At 44.6% G+C, this 24,520-nt stretch overlaps 1 protein-coding gene across 2 annotated transcripts in view; it reads right to left on the bottom strand.

The window, feature by feature from the left end:
• Positions 1-12,356: 12,356 nt before the first annotated feature.
• The window catches only part of TRAPPC9 (trafficking protein particle complex subunit 9), a 264,177-nt gene continuing 252,013 nt past the window's right edge, over positions 12,357-24,520 (bottom strand). For both annotated transcript variants that reach the window (XM_077932705.1, XM_077932706.1), the window contains 2 exons: positions 17,536-17,759; positions 12,357-14,184 (listed from right to left, as the gene is read on the bottom strand). In XM_077932705.1, the coding sequence (XP_077788831.1) occupies positions 14,005-14,184; positions 17,536-17,759 (404 nt within the window). In that variant the 3' untranslated portion in view covers positions 12,357-14,004. The remainder of the gene's footprint in view (positions 14,185-17,535; positions 17,760-24,520) is intronic.

Below are 24,520 nucleotides of genomic sequence, written 5' to 3'. Positions count from 1 at the left end.
CAAAATGATACTATCTGTTTCCCTCTCCCCCCATCTCCCCCAGGATATATTGTGTACTTAAAAGAAACCAATAGTGGCAATAATACGGATGATAGACCTATTACACAATTGGAAGAGTATGGTTTTTATCACTGATGTCCAGGGGTGAATTGCATTAGCGTTAATGAAATCTTATAAGGCTTCTGGAAGTGTGATAACTTTTAAAATGCTGCTATTAGTAGCTCTGTCAATTCTCTTTTGCTCATCGTTCAATTCACAATTTAGGAATAATGAAAGTTGGAGGTGGCTGCTGCTACCAGTCAGGCAAACCACAGAGCTCCTCCATTGTCAGCAGTGAGAGGAATCCTTAGAAAACACTGCCATTCCATGCAGGAGCTATTCAATTAATGTTGGCTGTGTGCTATTTCTCCTCTGAGATGTGTTTACAAACCTAACCAATTATATCATCGAGGGCCTTTCCAGTGATGTGATTATATCAACCTGCAAAGACACAAGTCAGAGGCGATTCAAAAAGGAAAACAATAGAGTTTAAAGGCTATGCTGGCCGCTAGGTAAAGATGTTCTGGGTTCTGGTGCAACTGAACAACAGAAGATGGTTAAACCTCAGGGTTTATTGAGCTCAGAGAAAGAAGGGTGGTAGATTTAACTCTGTCCCCAAAACAACGGAAATGGGTAGATTTGGTTCTACACGGGGCAAAAAATCAGTCACATACTGCGCTGGTGGCTCTGTGGTCTAAGCCACTGAGCCTCTTGGGCTTGCCTATCAGAAGGTCGGCAGTTTGAATCCCTGTGACGGGGTGCACTCCCGTTTCTCTGTCCCAGCTCCTGCCAACCTAACAGTTCGAAAGCATGCCAGTGCAAGTAGATAAAGAGGTACTGCAGCGGCAGGAAGGTAAATGGCATTTCCATGCGCTCCTGGTTTCTGTCATGGTGTTCCATTGCGCCAGAAGCTGTTTAGTCATGCTGGCCAGATGACCTGGAAAGCTGTCTGTGGACAAACACCAGCTCCCTCAGCCTGAATGTGAGATGAGCGCCGCAACCCCATAGTCGCCTTTGACTGGACTTAACCGTCCAGAGGTTCTTTAACTTTTTACCTTTTATTTCTCTCTTGTTCACCTATGTCCGTTTCAGGTGATTAGAAGCTTTGCCGACATCTGATTGCATCTGCTACCACACAAAAAAAATTCTTTAAAATGGATCATTCAGCACTGGAAAAAAGAATAGACAAATGTCAGCTTTTCTACAAAGAAAACTCATAGAAGAGGAAACACAGGGAACTGTCTTGTATCAGTTCACCCCGTGGTCCATCTGGCTCAATACTGCTTTGACTGGCAGTGGCTGTCCAGGGTTTCAGGCAAGGCTCTTTCTCACCCTTATTCAGAGATGCCAGGGACCCTTTCCTGTGCAAATCACATGCTCTTCCTTTCTCTCTCTTACCAATTTTATCCATTCCCTGTTTCCTTCCCTCCTTTTTCTTTCCACCCAACCTCATGCCACAGCCTCTAGTTCCTTAATACAAGGGCAGATGTGGATTCGGCCGAGTGGCTGGTGGGTTCAAGCAGCTCAGTTGTTGAAAGTGCTGCAAAACCTGCCAAAACTTTGCAGATTTTAAGATAGTAAGATGAACAGCTTTTAATTTTCCGTTGTTTTATTTTGCTGTGCTTGTTTTCGTAACAGTTTCTACTTCGAGGGGGGGGGGAATTCACAAGGAGTTGTGTAACATTTGTATAATTAACCATCCTGGGAACATATAATGCAATAGAGAGTACATTACACACTAATCAACCCTTTGGTTATCACCAGCAGCATAAATCACAGGCGTCTCTGGTTAAGAGTGTTCCAGACAGGGCTCAATGTGGTTCTCCACTCCCCTTCCCCATTTTGTCCTTACAACCACTTTGCGAGGTGAGATAGGGCAGGAACAGACTCCAAGGTCACCCTGTGAGCTTCATGGCTGAGTGGGGATTTGAACCCAGGTCTCCCAGGTCCTAGTCCGACACTCTAATCACTAAACCACACTGGATCCTTCTTTCTGGGTTTTTCTATGTGTAAGCCTTTTAAGACCCTGTTGTTGACGATGTTGTGCAAAGCTAGTAATGAATAAGTAAAGCATGCTGTTATATGGCCTGTAAAAAGGTAAAGGGACTCCTGACCGTTAGGTCCAGTCATGGACGATTTTGGGGTTGCGGTGCTCATCTCGCTTTACTGGCCGAGGGAGCCAGCGTACAGCTTCCGGGTCATGTGGCCAGCATGACTAAGCCGCTTACCTTCCCACCGGAGCAGTACCTATTTATTAACTTGCACTTCTGAGAACAATTACAGACTCCAAAATGCTTGCTTGTAAGTGTGGACAGATGCACTCTGGTCCGCTTGTGGGCTTCCAAAAGTGGTCTTTTTGGCCACTGAGAGAACAGGATTCTGGAACAGAGATGTACCATTTGACCTCATCCAGCAGGACTCTTCTTTTTTTTAAAAAAAAAATAGTTTTTATTAAATATTTTTTGTGATACCAAACAAACAAACAAGGAAAAGTACATATAGTGTCTCCCCTTTCAATGCATACAGTTTGTTTGCATTTGTTATGGTAATAATAATAATATATAATAATTTATTATTTATACTCCGCCCATCTGGCTGAGTTTCCCCAGCCACTCTGGGCAGCTCCCAATCGAGTGTTAAAAACAATACAGCATTAAATATTAAAAACTACCCTAAACAGGGCTGCCTTCAAATGTCTTTTAAAAATAGGATAGCTGCTTATTTCCTTGACATCTGATGGGAGGGTGTTCCACAGGGCAGGGCACAACTACCGAGAAGGCCCTCTGCCTAGTTCCCTGTAACCTCACTTCTCGCAATGAGGGAACCGCCAGAAGGCCCTCAATGCTGGACCTCAGTGTCCGGGCTGAACGATGGGGGTGGAGACGCTCCTTCAGGTATACTGAGCCGAGGCCGTTTGGGGCTTTAAAGGTCAGCAGCAACACTTTGAATTGTGCTGGGAAACATCCTGGGAGCCAATGAAGGTCTTTCAGGACCAGTGTTATGTGGTCCCAGCATCCACTCCCAGTCACCAGTCTAGCTGCCGCATCCTGGATTAATTGCAGTTTCCGGGTCACCTTCAAAGGTAGCCCCACATAGAGCGCATTGCAGTAGTCCAAGCCGGAGATAACTAGAGCATGGGACACTATTGTCATAGATTTTGGGGAGAAAGAGAGAGGGGAGGAGAAGGGTCTTTTTGTTCCATTGCCTAGTGTTTGTGCAGGGTTTTTGTGACAGCATCCTGTGGGTAGGTCCTTTATTTATACAGTTATTTGTTTTTATTGGTGTTGTGATGTTCTCCTAAGGATGCCTGAGAGGGCCAGAAAAGGGAAGGGGCGTTAAAAAGAAGTTCCAAGAGTGGAGCTTGAAGGAAAGCTGCAGAGAAGAAAGTTGAAAAGAGAGGACAAGAAGCTGGGAAGAGACGTGAGGAAGGAGATAGAGAGGAAAGAAGGGATAAAGGCTCAAAGATTGAGCCTGCCAGACTGAAAAGACCTGATGTGGGCAGGCAAGGCCAGGATGGAAATTGCCACTAGACTAGCAACAGACATAATTCACTGGTTCGTTCAACAAACCCACAGTTGCCCAGTAACTAGCACTGGTCTGAGTTGGGTCACTGTGGGGAACTTTGGATGTAGTTATTTTATTATCCACCTATGTTGTTGTTTCTTTCTCATTATTTTTTATTGATACTTTTTCATCATACAACACAATAAACAAAACAACTAATCTAAAAAGAGACAGGGTGAAGTAAATACAAAACCTGCTCTCAAATAAGCCCAGGAAAGAAGTGTTAAGAAATATAGCCCTCTATTTCTCATTACTGCTGCTTCCACTTCTTTCTTTCTTTTCCCCATAAAATTTTATTAAGGTTTTTCATAATGCAATGCTATATAAAAAAACTAAACTAAATGAAAACAGAAGCAGAAAAAAAGAAAAGGCAAGTCCTCTCTCACAGATATTCAATGTATTTTTAATATTTTGTTGGAAGCCACCCAGAAAGCCTGGGGAAACTCAGCCACATGGGCGGGGTATAAATAATAAATTTATTATTGTTGTTGTTATTATTATTATTATTACCACCCTTGTCTCACACAGAAATGGGTGGACCCTCGCAGCTCTCGCCTGGGAACTTCCTTTTCTTTTCCCAGCCGCCCACCCTGGGAGACCCTGCCTCTTACATAGGTTCCTTCAGCCGCCAGCCAGCCAGCCAGCGCCCCAGAGTAGAGGAATATTTGTTTGCTTGCTGTGTTTATTTACTGGCCTCCACAACACAGTAAAAACCCCTCACTTCAGGTAAAGGTAAAGGGACCCCTGACCATTAGGTCCAGTCATGGCAGACTCTGGGGTTGTGGCGCTCATCTCGCTTTATTGGCCGAGGGAGCCGGCGTACAGTTTCCGGGTCATGTGGCCAGCATGACTAAGCCGCTTCTGGCGAACCAGAGCAGTGCACGGAAATGCCATTTACCTTCCCGCCGGAGTGGTACCTATTTATCTCCTTGCACTCTGATGTGCTTTCAAACTGCTAGGTTGGCAGGAGCAGGGACCGAGCAATGGGAGCTCACCCCGTTGCATGGATTCGAACTGCCGACCTTCTCATTGGCAAGTCCTAGGCTCTGTGGTTGAACCCACAGCGCCACCCATGTCCCTAATTAAAACATTTTTCCCCTTCAACTCTGATAATAAGCGGTCCCTGGCCACTGGCCGTAATGGGCACTGCAGTTCAGAAATCTGGACTGGGCTTTGCTCCCAAGCCTCTAGATCAGCTTGCCCTGTGTGTTAAGACAGTCTCTGAAAGCCCTCATACATATTCCTCTGCCCTCTGCAGTGGAGTAGATCTAAGAGAAGGTGTTGGTGGTGGGACCCCATTTGCAGAATGACTTCCCTCAGGGAGGTTCACTGAGCACCTAATTTTTATTTTTGGCCCCAGGCGAAACCTTTGCGAAAACTATTGCTGTTCTTCTTGTCCTGATTTGAGTGTTTATTTTTTTACCAATTGCATGCTGTCTTATTCCTAGGTAAGGTTTTGCCCCTCCCACAGGAAAAAACCCTTTTTTTGAAGAGCAGGACATACGTTTTATAAAAAAAAGAAAAGACTTATCTGGATTCTGTGAACCTCACCACAGACACCTCCCCTCTGTCGTCATCAATGAAGTCTGCGGCATAATCACTAAGCAGTTGCAGAAAAACACCGTCAAGAGAGCAAATTTCATTTATTAAAAGTATAGCAATTCTTTTCCGTGTGTGTGTGTGCGTTTGTTTTTTTAAAAACAAACACCTTCCTGGGTAAAATTGCTCCCCTACCACATCGTGCCTTCCCAAATGAAAGCTTTTCATATTCAATATAAGGAACAATCCATCATTGCATTGTGCTTCCTTGTAGCCTTCTCAGTGTTTATTCCGCAGAGGGAGGGAAAGAGAAGAGGCTTGAATATGTATGAAGAATTTCATAATGTTGAAGTACAGCACGGCCACAGACTGCTCAGAGCTCTCTTCATAAACACAAGGAACGCTGCCTAGGACCAATTCAGTCCTCCCTTCTTGACTAACTCTTGTAAATTGCTCCTGGTACAAACTGATCACACAGCCTCGTCTGGTTGCTTTTTATAGTTTCGCAATTCGGGGAAGGAGAGAGAGGAAATGGTCCCTTGGGAACCAGCGGCCACTGTATGTCATGTATGATGCGTTTATGTACAGTTTGCCCATCATGCAGATGGATTTGTATTGCTAATATTTCAGACTGTCGAGAGAAATTAGTCCTGTTTGGAAGAGGACCATTGGGTGGCATAGATTTTTAATCTGATGTTGCAGTAGTAGCAGCTTTGGGCTGGTTGCCTTTTCTCTCCTGCCAAGATAATCTCCACCTCACCCTCCAGAAAGTGGTTTCTTAAGCAGAGAGATGTTTAAAAGGGTAGAACATATTCCGGCTCTGGGCTTGTGGTATAATCATATACTGCTATTACACTTTACAAAGCTTTTTAAAAAAATCATTGTGTTTCTCAAAGGAGGTGGGGAAGAATTCATTTCTAAGCAGGAGTCGTCAGGCCTCACGCCTGCATGGGAAATCAACTCCCATCATTATTAGTAGGTTTTTAGCCTTTCCTCCCCTCTCCACCCCCAATGTTTTGCAAAGGAACCGGAGGATATTTATTTATTTAAGCTGAGGAATTATTATTCTTATTCACACAGCCTGCTTTTCTTGTACCATCAAGGCAGTCTTCAGTGCACCCCTTCTCTTTGTGCTGAAGTGAATTGATTAACCTCAGCTATTAGCCTACTTTTTTATTCCATTGTTAGTAATTTAAAATATACTGATCACAGTTTCTGATGCTCCTTCTCTCAGATGCCGAAGTGCTGAAGCCAGTCCAGAGGGCTAGTATCCCTGCAAATTTCATCCACTCCTTTTCAAAGGGAAAATAACATTTTCTAAATTTCCCCTAATTTTTGGGTAGGATTGAGCTTCATCTTTCATGAAGAGGCTTACAGGGTGGTTTACAATCCCAAAACACAAAAATGCATACCGTAGTAACAAACAAAAGCAATAAACCCTACACACACACACACACACACACAGAGAGAGAGAGAGAGAGAGAGAGAGTGTGTTTAAAACAGCATAGATTGTTTAATTGGGCAAAGGGTTGGGGAAAGAAGAATGTTTTTGTCTGGCACCTAAAAATATGTAATGAAGGCACCAGGCAGGTCTCCCTGGGGAGAGCATTCCACAAATGGGAAGCCACTACAGAAAAGGCCCGTTCTCATGTTCCTGCCTTCCAGACATCTCATGGAGGAGGCACATGAAGGGCTGCAGATGATTAATGCAGGGTCTGGGATGGGGAGCACTGGATTGGCTCCACTGGTGCACCCACAAAGTGGGTGCAGGGTGACAAACACATACGAAAAATCCCTCCCCAGCATGGAAGCAGTTCTGATACTCCAAGAGGAGCACATGAAGAGTCATGGGCAGAGTGGCCTGCAGTAGCTTCCTACTGAATACCACAACAAACAAGGACACTGTGCTTCGTTGGAATCCCTCTGCTCAAAGATTTCTGCAAAGTGATGCTGAGCTTTCAAATTAAGGGCAGTTAATGAAAATGGATCAGCACTAGCTGTTATGTGAGCCTTACTGCACACATTCAATAGGTTCATTAAGATGATGTTTTGCTGTCTCTGTCTGAGATCTGTGCTCCATCTTGCTATTGGACTCTCTGGTCATGTATTTTGTGGGTCGACCATAGCATTTGGAATTAGTAATGGTGGTAATGGATCTCCAGGCTCTGCTTGCAAGTGTGTTGCTGCACCCACACTTGACAACACACACACCCATCAAAAGAAATTTGTATTTTGCTAGAGGAATAAAAATGCATTTTCCTCCCCTTAGCAGAGATGCCCTGCAGAATCCCTGAGTTGCATCAAGCTAGAGAGAAAACTGTGCTGCAGAAGCAGATAGTGCTGCAAAATTTCCAATCTCAAGAGTATTAGATGGTGAGCGTTTGGACATCTTCCAAAAGCAGAGCTGGTGCGCTGTCAGTCTCAATTAAAGATGCCTTTCCATAAGGAATATGCTTCTACTTTCATAGAATAATGTAATAGAATCATAGAATTGTAGAGTTGGAAAGGACCCTGAGGGTCATCTAGTCCAAACCCCTACAATGCAGGAATCTCAAGCATCCATTAAGTAATTCATCAACTACTCGTCTCCCACAGATTTGGCAGAAGACGTCTTGCCAAAAGGTTGTCCAGCCCAGCACTCCAGCAGCCATTATGATACCTCTGAAAGCTCACAATCAAGGTAGGAAGGTGGCTTAGCTTTTTCCTCTTCTTTGTCACCAACATCGGAGGTATTATTGGCATCTGTCTGTCTCAAGAGACAATGGGGGCTTCCCTGGGGCACAAGCCTAGACAGTGTGCATGGAAGTTCTAGGTTCCACAGATGAAGAAGAGTTTGGATTTGATATCCTGCTTTATCACTACCCTAAGGAGTCTCAAAGCGGCTGACACTCTCCTTTCCCTTCCTCCCCCACAACAAACACTCTGTGGGGTGAGTGAGGCTGAGAGACTTCAGAGAAGTGTGACTAGCCCAAGGTCACCCAGCAGCTGCATGTGGAGGAGCGGAGACGCGAACCCTGTTCACCAGATTACAAGTCTACCACTCTTAACCACTACACCACACTGGTTATAACAAGACCCTCCTCTCAGCATCGCTGATGTGGTCCAAAGGAAAGCAGAGCAATAAGTTTGGCATCAGCTTGGCTGCAGGAGTTGCCGGAAGGAGGCGTACAAGGCCCAACCCAACCATCTTAGGGCCTCTGTTCCGGATTTACGTAGGGTTGACTCCTTAGCCGCCTCTTCTCCTGAAGATATCCCGTAAGGAAGAAGAGGTTTAGGATCCGTTTTCCTTCTACGAGATGGGCTCCCTTCCCAGGTCAACAAGAACCATCTTTCCCCTTGCTCCCTCTACAGCATGAGCACAAACTGCCTTCTTGACCGTTAGACCCACTATTGGTCTCAATCCGCCAGAGCCTGTCTTTGCATGCAGGTGAATACTGCCTCTTGATATGAAGGCTATGTTTAGCTGCTGATGGATCTACTCCAGGGGATGGGAGTCTGGCCTGGAGCCTGCGTGTGGCCATGTAGACATCTATAACTGACCCATGGGAACCTTCCAAAGCCACATACCTTCATATCCTTCCTGGCTAGAATGTGTTCTTCAACTTTGATAAAGCCTCTTCCTTGCCTGGATGTGGGGCAGAGATGGGTGCATGAGTGTGTGCAGCCTAGGTAGCGCTTATATTCTTTGCTCTGCTTACTTTTGCCGTCTGGCCCACCCCACCCATGGCTTTTGAATCCCACACCCCACCAGAGATTAGCTAGATGGAATTGTGATGCCTGGGATGCAAAAGGTTTCATTAACCCTGTTACGGAAATTACGGGGGGGGGGCACATCTTTAAAGATAAATATTACAAATATTATGCCTGAATATATCCTTCCAACTTGACAGCTCAGGGAAGTCACCTAGCTTTAAAAATAATATAAAATCATCTCCTTTCCCAGTTCCCCCCATTCCAAAGCTATTTTCCCCTTGCAAAAGGACTCCGGGAAGTTCTCAGAGGTGACAATTGCTGGGCTCATTGTTAGCCAAAGGAAGCCAAATTTCATCACCTGACTCGCCTCAGGCTCCAGACATGCAAAGGAACTTCTATTGTACTTTTGGGTGGTGGGTACTTAAGACATATTTGTCTATGCTAATCTTATACCTGAGTCTTGCCCTGCCATGTCTGCTTATGCTAATCTTGTACCAAGGACTTGTCTGAACATGTTTGCCAAGGTTAACCCCTCCCCCTTCGAACTGTATTTTGGGATGTGGTGGGAAAGTTTTAAAAGTCTTTGTCACCCCATCCTCGGGGTTCAGAATTTGCTCTTTGAACCTATTGCGCAACAAACTTTGGTCTACAGCTATTTGCTCCGGTTGGCTGGACTCCTTCCTTTATTCCGCAGGGACCCGTGGGCTCTGCCCGACCAGCTGGGTGACTGAGCAGCCTCGCTCCTAGATTTTTCCTTAACAAACCCTAATCTACTCTGCAAGGTTTCCCCCCGCTTTCTTAAATGCATCAAATGTAGCGTTTTTCACTGTATCTTGTGTTAGGAAATGCTATCAGTCATGAAACCTCATGTTGTCACACATAATTAAAAGCTCCTGTGAGACTGAAGCATCCACCTGCTGGAGGTGGTGTCAGAGACCTGCTGTGTGCCGGAATGAATCACTGCTCTGGCCCTGTCACCTTCCACTCAGTCTTCATTAAGGGCAGTTTCCCCCGCTGTCTTACTGCATTAGGTGTGATCGGATAAGTCAATTATTCCCAGCACAATTACCCGCTTCGAGGAGGCTGGCCGCCACATCTCTGAACGAATCACTGTTCAGGGCTTCTCTCCGTCGCATTGCTTTTTGCTGGGAGCAGAGACTGGTTTGGATTGGGTGTGGCTGGGTCACAGCCAACTCAGGCTTGGGGGAGATAAAATAGCTCTGGGTTGCGAGTATATGTTCAGTCCCCAGCAACTACTCTGGTCAAAACCACCAGGCAGCAGGTAATGGAAAAGGCCTCTGTGTGAAACTCCCGGGAGCTACCAGTCAGACGAAGCAACACTGAGCCAGACAGACAAGTTTAAGATAGCTTCCTATGTTCCTCAGTCCCTGAAGATGACAAACACCCATCTAAGGGCATAAAGTCATTTTCAGCATCTAAAAAGTGGCTTCTGAGGCCAACGAAGATATTACAAAATAAAGAATTCTTTTTTTAAAAGGTGCTATGTACGCTCTAAACTCCAGTTAAATGTTTAAACGAGGCCAAAACATTGCCAGATATGTCCCCAGCTGCCCTGCATGTGACGCGGCTAATCAAATTTCCCAGATTTGGCCACTAACATCTGTTTGTTTTGTGATCTGCATCTGATACTCCCACAAATGGCTGCGCTTCTTGCTGCCTTCAAAGCAGGAGGGTGATGTCAATTTTTCAATCAGCAGAGTCTAGTTAAAAAGCAATAATGATGATGGCTGACACATTTCCATTAATGTACAAGATGTACACAGAGATAGATCACAGGGCTGCAGCTGCCAGAATAGTACAATGTGGCCCAAGGGGCCTGCAGCGAGAGGAACTGGAAAACAATGCTCTTTATCGCGTTTTCAGGATGCTTCGTAGTCTCAGGAGGGCCAGGGCACCTTTAAAATGGACCCAACAACATACAAAACCATAAATAAGAGCAGCTACGGTGGAATTGACAGTGGAATTTGCTGCCAAGGAGTGTGGTGGAGTCTCCTTCTTTGGAGGTCTTTAAGCAGAGGCTTGACAACCATATGTCAGGAGTGCTCTGATGGTGTTTCCTGCTTGGCAGGGGGTTGGACTCGATAGCCCTTGTGGTCTATTCCAACTCTATGATTCTATGATTTCTATGAGCTATTAAAACACTATATAAGGAGATGGAACGTGTTTGTTAGCAAAGGACCACGCATGGCTGAAGACCAGCTTCCATACTACGTTCCCATTAGATGCCATCTTGGTGGCCAGAATACCACCCTGTTTTCTTTGACTCTTTTGTGCTGCTCTCATTCATCTTCATAGGGCTTCCCCAGGAAACCCTCAGACCATGGATCAGATGTGTCTCTCTTCCATTCTGCTGCCCTTAACAACCACCAGTGGATATTCATTCATCTGACCTCATGGTAAGGTCTCTAACCCAGAAAAAGCGTCCTGCACAAATTTGCACTCATGCCTTCCGAAGTTTCACGCTCACACCTTTTGCATTGCTCCTGCATTCCTGAGGTCTTTATTCTTTCATCCCACATACCTGCTCTCTCAACCTTAAAGGTAAAGGGACCCCTGACCATTAGGTCCAGCCGTGACTGATTCTGGGGTTGCAGCGCTCATCTCGCTTTATTGGCCGAGGGAGCCGGCGTCCAGCTTCCGGATCATGTGGCCAGCATGACTAAGCCGCTTCCGGCGAACCAGAGCAGTGCACGCAAATGCTGTTTACCTTCCTGCTGGAGCGGTACCTATTTATCTACTTGCACTTTGACATGCTTTCGAACTGCTAGGTTGGCAGGAGCAGAGACCAAGAAACTGGAGCTCACCCCGTTGTGGGGATTCGAACTGCCAACCTTCTGATCGGCAAGTCCTAGGCTCTGTGGTTTAACCCACAGTGCCACCCCCATCTCTCTAACCTTAAGCTTAGCCAAATCTGTGTGCAGCCATGTTTGCTTGCATTCTTACCACATATCCCAGGGCTTCTCTCCTCCTCCTTTGTTTTTAGACTATAAGCTCCTTAAAGCAGGAAACATTTCCTATAAAGACATGGTGGTGGTTGTCGCTTTTAAAAAAAACACCTATTGGTCCATATGCATCTATTGTTTTCTTTATAATTTAACAAGCCCAAATTCGCTAGATAAAATAGAGTGAAATTGAATTCCAGACCGAGGGGTAATTTGATACTGTTCTGTTAAGGCACAAGGTGATAACAGCAGCCGAGGTGTCACATAATTACAAGCAGTAAAACCACAGTGGAAAATCATACGCAGTGGAGGGAGGCAGATGGACAAATATTTATTTGGCAAGTTCAACTTAACATACGATTTGAGTTTCACCAGCATATATCAGCATATACACACAACGGACCAAATTCTGCTCTCGGTTTGTAACAGTTTTAAAACCAAAGAATGGTTTAACTCATCTAACTGGGGTTTACAGTTGATTTACAGGTGAAAGTTGTCCCATTACAGATTTGGAGGGGGGAAATCTGCCTACGTTTCCAGAAAAGGAGAAAGACCTACGTTTCCAGAAAAGGAGAAAGGAGAAAAACAGTCTGCATTTAAACTCTATTGCAAGTGCAATTGTGGAATCTAATATGTTAATGGCTCAGAGATTGAGCACAGCTGGGGTTACACCAGCTTCCTTCAGAATACAGATCTGTGAAACAACGCATTAGGAAATGTACTTCTGGCCAGAAACTTAACAATCTTCAGCGCTGCAAAGTTACCCTTTCTCACTCGGGAGCATGCAAGCAGGCAAACAGAGAGTGCCAAAGCAGATAATCCATTAAAGTTAACAAGGGGGAGGTTAGATCCTACATTTCTGTAATGGAACAGACTTCAAAAGTCACCTTGCACAGAGTGGCATCTATTAGGAAGCAGATGTTGCCAAAGAGCAGCAGCGGAATGGACTGCAATCTGGAGAGAATGTATACACCTGCAGTCCACATGCTGTTTCACAGGTATTATGGAAGAGTTCAGAAACGGAAGAGCAAAGATGATACAGAAATATTAGGCCATTCGTAAATGTTATCGGGCGCAATCAGGATAAGTGATCAGGATTAGTAGACGAGAGAGCACAATATTTTCTGCCCATCCAAGGCAAGGAGTAGGAGAAAGCCTGCCATTACACATCTGGCAACATGATGAAGAAAGCACAAAGTCACTTCTCGGGCCATTGGATTAATGCTTCCTAGAAGGATAGACAGCCATCCTGAAATGAAGGTCAGTGCAGGGATTTTCAGCAGGCGATGTCTCTAGTTTCCCACTAATCAGGCAACTTCTAAACAAAAGTGCACAGTCCTAATTTCTTGCCCCAGAAGTCCAGAGCACTGTGAGTTGATGCCAGGTCAAAAGCTACATCGCATGAAAATGCGCACTTAGGGAACAAGGTGGTGTGAGGAGAAAGAGACACTTCATGCAAATACCTGTGTCACTTGCTTAGAAGCAATTCCTCTACCAAAAAAAGAGATATCCTTGCAATGCTGCCATTTAACATATGTGATTAACACCATTTTGAATTAATTCAGATCCCAACGTGCATATGATGAAGCCAACAGGAATTTACTTTCTGCTTCCTAATAACCAGCAGGCTCTGTGGTTGAAATATGAAGCACTTTTTTATGAAGTTGGTGTGGGTTTTGTACTGCAAATGTGATCCTACTGATTAGACCTGAGTTTGCAAGTCAAAGGAGTTTGCATTACAAGCCTGCATTTCCGGTATATTTGAAAGTTTCTATAATATTGCTGAAAATTCAAGGAAGCGGCTTTAGGAATTCTGCCCATATTGCAATAATGTATTGGGTGCCCCCTATCTAGACAAGCATTAATATACTAGCCGTTACTCCATTTTAAGTCTACATCTTAAAAACTGATTGCTAAAGCCCAGTGCTGCACTTCAGCAACAATGTAAGATCTTTGGGGGAAAGAGAAAGGAATGTTATTCTATAAGAACCATACGCAAATAAGGAAAAATTGTGTTCCCTGGTATACTCATTCACTTCTTCTCAAATCAACAAAACGAGCTTCCAGTAACTACCAGCTAATTGTGGGAAGTATTTGAATGCATTTGAATGAAAACATCAGACTGGAAAGCAACAAACTAAGGTCATGTGGAGGCAACGCCCAGCCTTCCTGAGCATGGCAACTAATGCAATTTTATATGGAACATTTACATCTTAGTTTGGATCACGGGCTGCGCAGCACGGATGTGAACGCTGGGCAGGCAAAACCACGAGAGGGGAAGCTCCCTGCTGGAGTTGTCTTCGTGGAACTGGATGTTCAAGTAGAAATCGCCCGTGTACAGAAAGAGTAGGGCTCCAATGCACACCGAATTTTCTGTTGGCTTAACCTGCAAGAGATGGGGGGAGGGAGTTATTTTAGTAGAATATTCATTATCTGTATGCAGCAGATCAATAGTTAGAATCATAGGATTGTAGAGTTGGAAGGGACCCTCAGGGTAATCAAGTAGATCATACATGAGAGAAGTCATCCGAACTCTGCTTAAAAACCTCCGTGAAGGAGAGTCCACCACTTCTGGAGGGAGACCGTTCCACAGTCAAACAGCTCCTACAGCCCGAAAGTTCTTCCTGGTGTTGACAGGAAAGGAGATTCCGACAAACTTGAATCTACTGGCTTTGGTCCTACCCTCCAGAGCAGGAGAAGCTTGCTCCATCCTCCATGTGACAACCCTTGGAAGATGGCTATCATATCTCCACTCGGTCTCCTCTTTTCCAGACTAAACAGACCCAACTCCCTCAACCATTCCTCATAAGGCTTGGTTTCCAGACCCCTGATCATGTTCCTTCCAAACATTTCGGAGGGTGGTGGGGATAAAACTTTTTAAAATGCAGCTGAGGATTATAGCTAAGTAGCAAAGCATTTACACACGGAAGGCTCAAGGTTCAATTCTTCCTATATCCAGGTGGAACTGGGGGAGGATTTCTGTCCGAGGCCCTGTAGTGAACATGGGTAACTGAGTGCCTGTCATTAGGAAGTGAAATGGGGTCACCTAAGGGCAGAAATTTCTACTTTCTTGGTGGGGACTCCTTATATAATAATAACATATAAGATGGTGAATTAAACGAAACCAATCATTTGGAAAACCCCTAAATGGCCTATGAAACTCCAGGGTTTCCAAAATGCCAAGGTGTTTTTTTCTTTTGTGAGTGGGGTGGGAGATGACAAAACTGGAGGTGGGGTGAGAAACAAGAGGGAACTGGTTTGCTCAATCAGCCTGCATTTGAGAGGAGAAGAGGGTTGACCGGGTGTTCGTGTGTGTGAACTTTGCTGCAGTTTATGGGAATGTATCCTGGAGTGGATAAAGATTCACCACAAAACTTTGTCATGGGTCCTATTTGTTCTTCCAAAATTCAGATGGATAACTGAAACCAAGCTCTGGTGTCCCTCTATTATTATAGATCCGATTGAAACTACAAGTCTGGAGAATATCAATGGTAAAAATGGGGACACGTTGAAAGATGAGTTGCAGGTTGTTACAGACGGGATGAGAGCCGTGAAGAATTGCACTGGTTTGCTTGCTTTTAAATTGGCAAGCGTCCGGTCTGGTGTAACATATTATTCGGGGGGGGGGGGAATACTGGCACAAAGTGGAAGGGTTATTACTAAAGTAGCTGGATTTAGGCAGCCAAGAGAATGCCAAAGGGAACATCAATCAAAGTAAAAGTGGGGGTTTGGGGGGAGAACTGGGCTCTCTCATAGCTTTGATTCTGGAACAAAGAGCAGCAGTAGGCAGACAAGTGATTAAGCCATGAAGGCCCATTTTGTCAGGGTCACCCAGCTTTAGCACTTGAAGAATCCAGATAGTAGAAACCGGAGAGCTACACATCCTCTGCCTTTGGTGGCTGTTTTAGATATAGTTTAAACAACCACCTGAGGCAAAATCAGCTTAGCTTTTGGCCGAGCAATATTCCGTAAAGAGGTTTGGTTTGGATTTCCCTGACTGCTCTCTAAGGGCCTTTCGTTTATTACATCACACAGACCCAGGTTTGCTAATGAAAGCACACTCAACAAGAAGCACAGCCAATCTCGGCTTCCTAATGAGTGCGTGTGCATGAGATACATCTTTTCAAATACAAGGTTAACTTCACTCGCAGTTCGGATTTGCATTTCTAATGTGAAAAGAGCACTTAAGTGCGCAGTGGAGACGTTTCACAGAGATGAAATGTGTGACTCTGCTCCAATTCATCTTTTCTTCACCTCCTTTCAGAGGGTTAGTTTCCAGTTTCCAGCAGTGGCTGCAATAACAATATAACAAGAGCCACTACATTCACCCAGTCAATGTGCAGGCAGCTGAAATCACCCATTAATGCGACATTCTCTCCTTCAGTTACTGCCTTGATGTCTTTCTTCATCTCTAGGGTTTGGGATGAGAGCAGCATCCATCACAATTCTGTGCATGTGTATATTCCTCTGCTCTGTCTTTATTATAGAGCTCATATTCAAGGATAACCATATTTCCCGGGTTCTCACTGTTCCACTAGTCTTCTTAGAAGTTTTATGTTCTCTTTTAGCACCAAGCACTCAAATTCCTCTATTACAGGTTGGAGGCTTATGGAATTAGCATGTAAACACCAGAACACTGCGTTCCTCTCCCTTTGTGGAACAATTTTTCCTACGGCACTCTGGCCTCTTCGAACAGCCCTTACTTGGTTTTGTAGGCTCATTGCCAAGTTCTACTGTATCTCCAACTTGAAAAACATTTACTTACACCAGCAACCTTAATGATCCCTGCTTCCTCAAGGCTTTCTTCAAGAAATCAGCTGAAAAGCTGCTCTGTAATTATGATGGTGGTGGTGGTGATGTTGCTAGCACTCCAATTCAATCACAATTCATGTCAGAGGAGAAAATCGAACTTGGCAAATAGGCTTAACTTGTACAGTTCAAACCACTCATCAAAGTGCACAAACATTTGCGATTTCCTTCCACAAGTGCTTCCCATAAGTACTTTGAGGAAGGAGGTCACCACTTGCCACTTTGCAACCTCTTTCCCACGTGTGGACCAGGAGTCAAGTACGTTCGTGTAGCGTGTAACTGGATGAGACTGGATAGCTCAGTCGGTAGAGCACGAGACTCTTAATCCCAGGTTTGTGGGTTTGGGGCTCACGTTGGTTGGAAGACTTCTGCATTGCAGGGGGTTGGACTAGATGACCCCAAGGCCCCTTCCAATTCTACAATTCTATGATTCAGCAGGGGACCGTGCATAAAACAGTAAATTCTAAACTGAAAGGTAGAATGCTAAAGGATTTTCTTAAGTTTAGATTTTTAAAAGGTGGCTGATATAGGTACAGTGGTACCTCGGGTTACAGACGCTTCAGGTTACAGACTACGCTAACCCAGAAATAGTACCTCAGGTTAAGAACTTTGCTTCAGGATGAGAACAGAAATCGCACGGCGGCAGCGGGAGGCCCCATTAGCTAAAGTGGTATCTCAGGTTAAGAACAGTTTCAGGTTAAGAACGGACCTTAATTTGAAGTCCTTAACCCGAGGTACCACTGTATCTCTTTTAGCATAAGCTCTGGGATACCCTCTAGGAAGCAGATACATCCAGAACTGAAGTCTACTTCTTGATCTATGATGCAACGGATGAGTTATGCCAAGATACCTTTCACAGAAAACTCGTGCTTATCTTTTCAACATTCTAACACGGAACTAGACAGCGCATGGTGATTTATGGATTTACCGTATCGATATATAGGGTGTTGGATCCAACGAAAGTGATGCCATCTTGGAGGTCGTAGTTGTGGACGCCATTTTGGTAGTCTTGGTAGGGGATCACTGTGAGCGAGAAGGGGCCTACGCTGCGCTTGCTCCAGTTGGTAAGCTTCACCTCCAGCTTCACCGTGTCCCCGACTGTGCAATCTGCTACAACATCGCAGTCACAGAGCTTTCCCTCCACCGACACATCTGCAAAGCAAAGACCCCAAATGACAAACTCAATAAGTTGTGCTTCAGGAACTTTGAATCCTTATCGGTCTCAGTGCACCAAAATAAACCAACTAAAATTGGAAAGTTCACATGCTGGAACCACATCTACCTGGCAATGTATAAAACATTTTTCTATACTGTGTAAACACTGACCTTTATCATCCTTTATCATGACTTTCAACACCTTGTGATTATGTTTGGGAGAAGACGCATGATGACTAATGAGTTTTGAATTGTTGGTTCTAGAACTAACACACTGGACATTTGGGCAATGCCAAGAATAAACCACCAGGTTTTCAGGGTGACTTTTAGGAGCAAAGTATGTGCAGCCAAATTTGCAATGTAACACACATATTCACCCATACCCACTAAGCAAAAGAAAACAGCTTTCTAAATGCTACTATACTAAGAAAAGCTTGCCTAGGTTTTTCCCCCCAGCACGCACTCAGTCTGTTTTCCATTTTTTTTTACTCTGCAATTTGAGTGGGAAGATGGAAGCACGCTTCTAAGGTACTGGAATATCTTTTATCGCAACCCTACTCACTAGCAGCTGTCTTCGCGAAGTCACACACATCTCTGGAAAAGAGACTGAAAGTGACGTTTCTCCCACTTTGCACATGGTTCACGTTCAGGAGAGGAGTCACATAGATAGCACACAGAATCATAGAGTTGGAAGGGACCCTGAGAAAAAATCTAGCCCACCCCTTGCCATGCAATATGTGCAACTGTCTCTTACGGGGATTGAACCTGTGACCTTGGTGTTATCAGCACCACACCACCTGAGCTACCCAGCTAGTACCTGCTTTCAGCATCTCAAAAATAAAGTATTTTTAAATAAATAAATAAAATAAAATATAAAAAACCAGCTACCATCCCATCCTAGATCTCTGTGCACTCTCTCCAAATGTCACAAAGTTGAATTTCTGCATACTTTTGAAATGTTTCCTCTTGGGAAATGTATCACAGCGCCAAATGAGAAGTAATACGGCAGATCCGTGACCAGGGCCTTGTGGGCTTCCCATGGGCATTTGGTTATTCACTGTGGGAACAGAATGTTGGACTAGGTGGACAACAAGGCTCTTTTATGTTCTTGCTAGTGCCAAACAACTGAAACTGGCATTCAGAATCGCCAATGGACTACTGATTTTAGAATGAATGGATTTTAGAATGTTGTGTTACTTTTATTGTTGTTAGCCGCTCTGAGCCCGGCTTTGGCTGGGGAGGGCAGGAAATAAATAAATAAATAAATAAATAAATAAATAAATAAATAAAATAAAATAAATAATACCTTTATTGAAAGCTGACCAGTCAGGTGGCCCATACAACCTGCACTCCAACAATGATGAACGAAACATAACTTTCCCCTTTCTTCTGTTGGTACCCAACATCACAACGCATGCAACTGTTGCAAGCATCCTTCCTCCATAGCCAATTAAACTATAAAGGTCACAAGACAGTAACCTCTAATCAAACCAATTTATTTCATATTCTTCACAGCCAATTAGACTGATTGATTTAGGGCGTGTATGTGTAGAGGCACTAATTATTTCCTGAACTCAGCCGCTGTACTAGCCACCTATAAAAGTGTACAGACAGCGGTTCCTGTCAAATGATCAAAGTATGTTTGCACAGGCCTATGCGGGTAGCAGAACATCAAAAGTATTTCAAAATTTCATTCTTCCCTTGACACAGAAAAAGCCCATTGCACCACATGGACCTGTTTTCATATTTTTCAGCAGCAAATGGAAGAAAGAGCTTCGTGCATAGAGTCCAGTTGGTGTCGTTGCTACTTGCTAACACAGATGGCATATAAAAGCTGAAATTACTCTTGGTGTTGCTTTGGGAGTAAATCACTGTTGGCTCTAACATGCAGAAGCTCTACATCTTTAGTACAGCAGCCAAATGGTGAGTGCTATATTCATCTTGCTCAGATTCAGATATGTTTAAAAAAAATGACCGTTAGCATTTCAGAAAACGAGAAGAAAGTGAAGCTGAGCATCACTGCAGAAAGTCAAACCAAAAGGGAAGCAACACAATGGATATGACTGCCTTTCACGGGAGGAAGAGCTGTGTGCAGCAGAGCACAATCAATGGACTGAACTGCACTGTCAAAAGAGCGAACCAGCAGTAAATCACACTGTTCAAAGTTGGGAGTTAACCCTTTACTAGCAAAAAGACGATCTTCACAAACTTGGCTAAATGTCAAGGCTAATGAACACAGCAGCTCATCCCTGGTAGGTCTGGCATCCTGAATCAGTTGCCAAGAGACTTTCTAAGACCCTTCCCTTCCTCTCCAGGGCTTTTCCCAAGCAATTGTAGACTATGCCTGTGTGCAGCTAAGCTCTCCTCTGCCCTTTTCATGCCTCTGCTGGTTCTGCGAGACAAGTGGCGGAGGGGAGCTTGTCACAGCAGTAGGGAAAGACACCTATGACTCTTCACCAGCTTGACTCATATGTGCTTCTTGGCCTCCCTCATCCCACTCTCTTGCTTCAGCTTCAGCCTCTGATTCTGGACTTCTCTCTACCATAGACACTCCCTGTTCACTAAGCCCTGTTGCTTCTTCAGCTTCTGACACCTCCTCTTTCCAGTCTTCTCCCTCTGCCCAACTATCATTGTGCCACTACCACTCTCTGGGCTCTGAGTCTTCTTCTCTTGGTGGCAGGGGCTGCGGTGGGGGAGAACCGCCCTGGGTGTCTTTGCTGAGCGGGTGGCATTTGGTGTGCTGCCCGCTCGTGACTCCCAAGCCTACCCAGAGCCATTGGGGGAAGGGGGCAGCTGCTCCGCCTTGCCAGCAGCATTCCCCCCTTCCCCATTTGTTTTGACAGTGGGGGGAAGGCTTGGGAGTCATGGGTGAGCAGTGTGCCGAACGTCCACCATTGAAGGCTCGCTCTGTCCCTGTGGGCTGCTTGCTCTGCCCCCAGCTGCAGGGCACGCGCGCTGCTCCGTGAACCCGAGCGGTTATCCTGCATCTGGGAGGGCACCCTCCGTGCCCCTCAGGAGCACGCCCCGCCCTTGGGAGCATGCCCACCCTGGGCAGCGCAGGCATATGCTCCGCCACTGCTTGGCAGTGCCTTGGCTGGTTCTTCCCACTATTCCTCTGTGTCCAACCAGTCCATGACCTGCACAATGTATTTATTCTCTGGCCTACAACCTGAATCTGTGGAGGAAGATTGTGCCTGCCTCCATGTTTCACACCGCACACAATCATTTCTCAGATCAGGCCAACTCTACAAACTGAATGACTATAAACACTTAAATGGGCCCAAGAACTGCTAAAGGCAGAAATGGCAGTTCACACAGGACAGGCCTGTCAATGGCTCTTTGCCATGATAGCTGAATGGGACCTCCAGGTTCAGAGATGGTACGGCAACCTTTGAAAACCATGTGCTGAGGAGGGTTGTTGTTTTCATGCTCTCCTGGGGGGCTTCCAGAAGCTTCTAGTTCATGGGTAGGCAAACTAAGGCCCAGGGGCCGGATCCGACCCAATCACCTTGTAAATTCGGCCAGTGGATGGTCGGTAAATCAGCATGTTTTTACATGAGTAGAATGTGTCCTTTTATTTAAAATGCATCTCTGGGTTATTTGTGGGGCATAGGAATTCATTCATTCCCCCCCCCCCAATATAGTCCAGCCCCCCACAAGGTCTGAGAGACAGTGAACTGGCCCCCTGCTGAAAAAGTTTGCTGACCCCTGAATTTAGTTGTTCATTGTTGAGAAGAGGATGTTGGGATACATAGGCTAGAGGTGGGAAAATATTTTGCAGCATGAGGTCTATGTTTCCTCATGGCCAACCTTTCTGGGACCTCATGCTAGCAGTCTGCACACACTGTACACACCTACATAATGCACACACAAATGCAAGACTCTCTCATCCTATGTACCAATTAGGTGTTCATGATACTGCAGCTGGACAGGGGGAGAGGGTTCACTCGCATTGCATTTTTACTGTAATCTTGAACATATACAGGAGTAAGCCTTTAAATCTTACTAAGAATCATGCCTACTGACAGCTATTTGCTCTCCTCTCCACTGAAATATAAAATCAAAACTGATACTCACAGCGCAGTGTAGAACCCTGCTGGTGTTAAGTGCCAACTACTAGTAATTATAGCGACAGCATTATGCTGCTATTTCTAATGCAACTTTATTATTAAGGAAGACCCCTTGCTTAAAAATAACAGCAAAGCAACAGGTACATCTAGGTGAGATGAATCACATGTATGGATTAAAAAAAAAAGCTGTGAAATGTTTAAACAAGTGTTTCACTGCCATTATCGGCTCCTGTGTAGCGAGTTGTAAGAGCACACATTAAGATCTACAATGACACCAGCTGTGCTTGCCATTTTATTAGCTGCTAACTGGCACAGGTTAGAAAAGTGACCTCAACCTGCTTTCTTTCTTTCTTTCTTTCTTTCTTTCTTTCTTTCTTTCTTTCTTTCTTTCTTTCTTTCTTTCTTTCCTTCCTTCCTTCCTTCCTTCCTTCCTTCTTTCTTTCTTTCTTTCTTTCTTTCTTTCTTTCTTTCTTTCTTTCTTTCTTTCCCTTCCTGCCTGCATGCCTGCCTGCATGCCTACCTCTTTGCTTACAATTCATCCTGAACTTGGAACAGAACATGGGGAAAATTCTTAGGGCCATGAATAGAAATAAATTAGATGCTGGATGACTACATTTATGCCCATTTCAATTTTCCAAACATCTGGGGAAAGACTTGGGATTAAGCAAAATACTGCCGCACTGCAAACTAATGCAGCGTACAAATCAAGTTGGGTTTTTTCTTTCCTGGATGTTTAGATTAGGCAAGTACCTTGTCTCTCCTTTGTGTATTCTTTATGAAGTCGGAAGCAGTTCCTGGCAGTTCTTGTTTCAGCTTGACTAGTCACATTTGATAGAAGTGCTCTGGGCTATGGGTCCAACCCCCCCCCCCCCCCGCAAAAAAACCTTCCAAAGGCGTTTTGAACACTGCTTATGCAATATGTGCACCAGATAAGCCCGAAGTATGCTCTATGCTCCTTGAGCCCCCCTGCATAAATCATTTCCCTCAATTTTTCCAAACATGCGGCCTCTTTTACTTGCACACATACGTAAAAATTGTAATTTCATGACAGTCAAGTCTCCTAGTTACTGAACATCCACGTGCTTTTGCTTTAAATCTGCTGTATGTGTTTCACGTCAGTTTCATCATCCTTATAGCTAACATTTAAGCTTCGAGAGAAAGACCTGTGTGTTTGCTAGAGATTAAAAGAGAAAACATATAGACAAAACCATAACAAGAGCAGTCATATTAAGGTGGCACGGGTTTCGAGTAGAGATATTTAAATATATTAAGCTCAATCATCAAAAGTAAGCTTTGGTCTACAAAACCGACTCTTTACAATCTTGGAATGCGTGATCCAAGTGTATAAATACTTACGACACACACCTCTACAGTTCAATGCCTTCACAGTCTGAGACAAGAGAAGATGAAGTCAGTGCATTTTATTAAAAAAAAATATTCAAAACTATAAACCAAGGCAGAAACTGGTGTGTGTGTATTAAGTGTTGCACACAAAGCTACAATAATATTGTACTTTAGAAAAAACACCAATACTAATTTGTAGAACAGTCCAGTGCTTTTCATAATCCTTTCAAGCAGCCTAATTTCTGGCAACCTTCCCATGCATGAAAACAAATGTTTTTACATTTAATTAGTGCCATCTTGTTTCCTTTCAAAATTGAGCAAGCCGGCAAGCTCAGCCCAAATGGTGTTCCAGCAAGAGTTAAGTACCAAATAGCTGAGTGCACTTGTATGTCTTACTGACTGTATGCAGTGCTAGATTTATTATCGCATTTTTCTCCCATCTTTCCTCTGAGAGGAGCGAATGAAATTGCTGCCCTTCTAACAAAAATAGATAACTAGTGCCTCAGATCAGCCTCCATACCTGAGGACTGGAAAGTAGCCAACGTAACACCATTTTTTTTTAAAGGATCCAGGGTAGATCCTGAAAATAACAGGCCAGCTAGTTCAACTCAGGAAAACAGACCTCACCTGGAGTACTGTGTCCAGTCCTGGGCACCACAGTTCAAGAAGGACAGTGACAAACTGGAACGTGTCCAGAGGAGGGCAACCAAAATGGTCAAAGGCCTGGACACGATGCCTTATGAGGAACGGCTAAGGGAGCTGGGCATGTTTAGCCTGGAGAAGAGGAGGTTAAGGGGTGATATGATAGCCATGTTCAAATATATAAAAGGATGTCACATAGAGGAGGGAGAAAGGTTGTTTTCTGCTGCTCCAGAGAAGCGGACACGGAGCAATGGATCCAGACTACAAGAAAGAAGATTCCACCTAAACATTAGGAAGAACTTCCTGACAGTAAGAGCTGTTTGACAGTGGAATTTGCTGCCAAGGAGTGTGGTGGAGTCTCCGTCTTTGGAGGTCTTTAAGCAGAGGCTTGACAACCATATGTCAGGAGTGCTCTGATGGTGTTTCCTGCTTGGCAGGGGGTTGGACTCGATGGCCCTTGTGGTCTCTTCCAACTCTATGATTCTATGATTCTATGAAAACAGGTGGAAAGTATTGTTAAATATAAAGTAACCAAGCATATGGAAGAACAAGCCTTGCTAAAGCAGCATGGCTTCTGCAAACAAGTCCTGGCTCGTAAACCTTTTAGAGTTCTTTGAGAGTGTTGGCAAGATATGGTTAGAGGTGGTCCAGCTGACACAGTGTACTTGGTCTTTTGACAAAAAACTTTTGACAAGGCACCTC

This window comes from Podarcis muralis, chromosome 8 (assembly GCF_964188315.1).
Source record: "Podarcis muralis chromosome 8, rPodMur119.hap1.1, whole genome shotgun sequence".
NCBI classification, from domain to species: Eukaryota; Metazoa; Chordata; class Lepidosauria; order Squamata; family Lacertidae; genus Podarcis; species Podarcis muralis.
The sequence above is the reverse complement of the archived record's forward strand: the minus strand, read 5'-3'. Positions and strand labels throughout refer to the sequence as shown.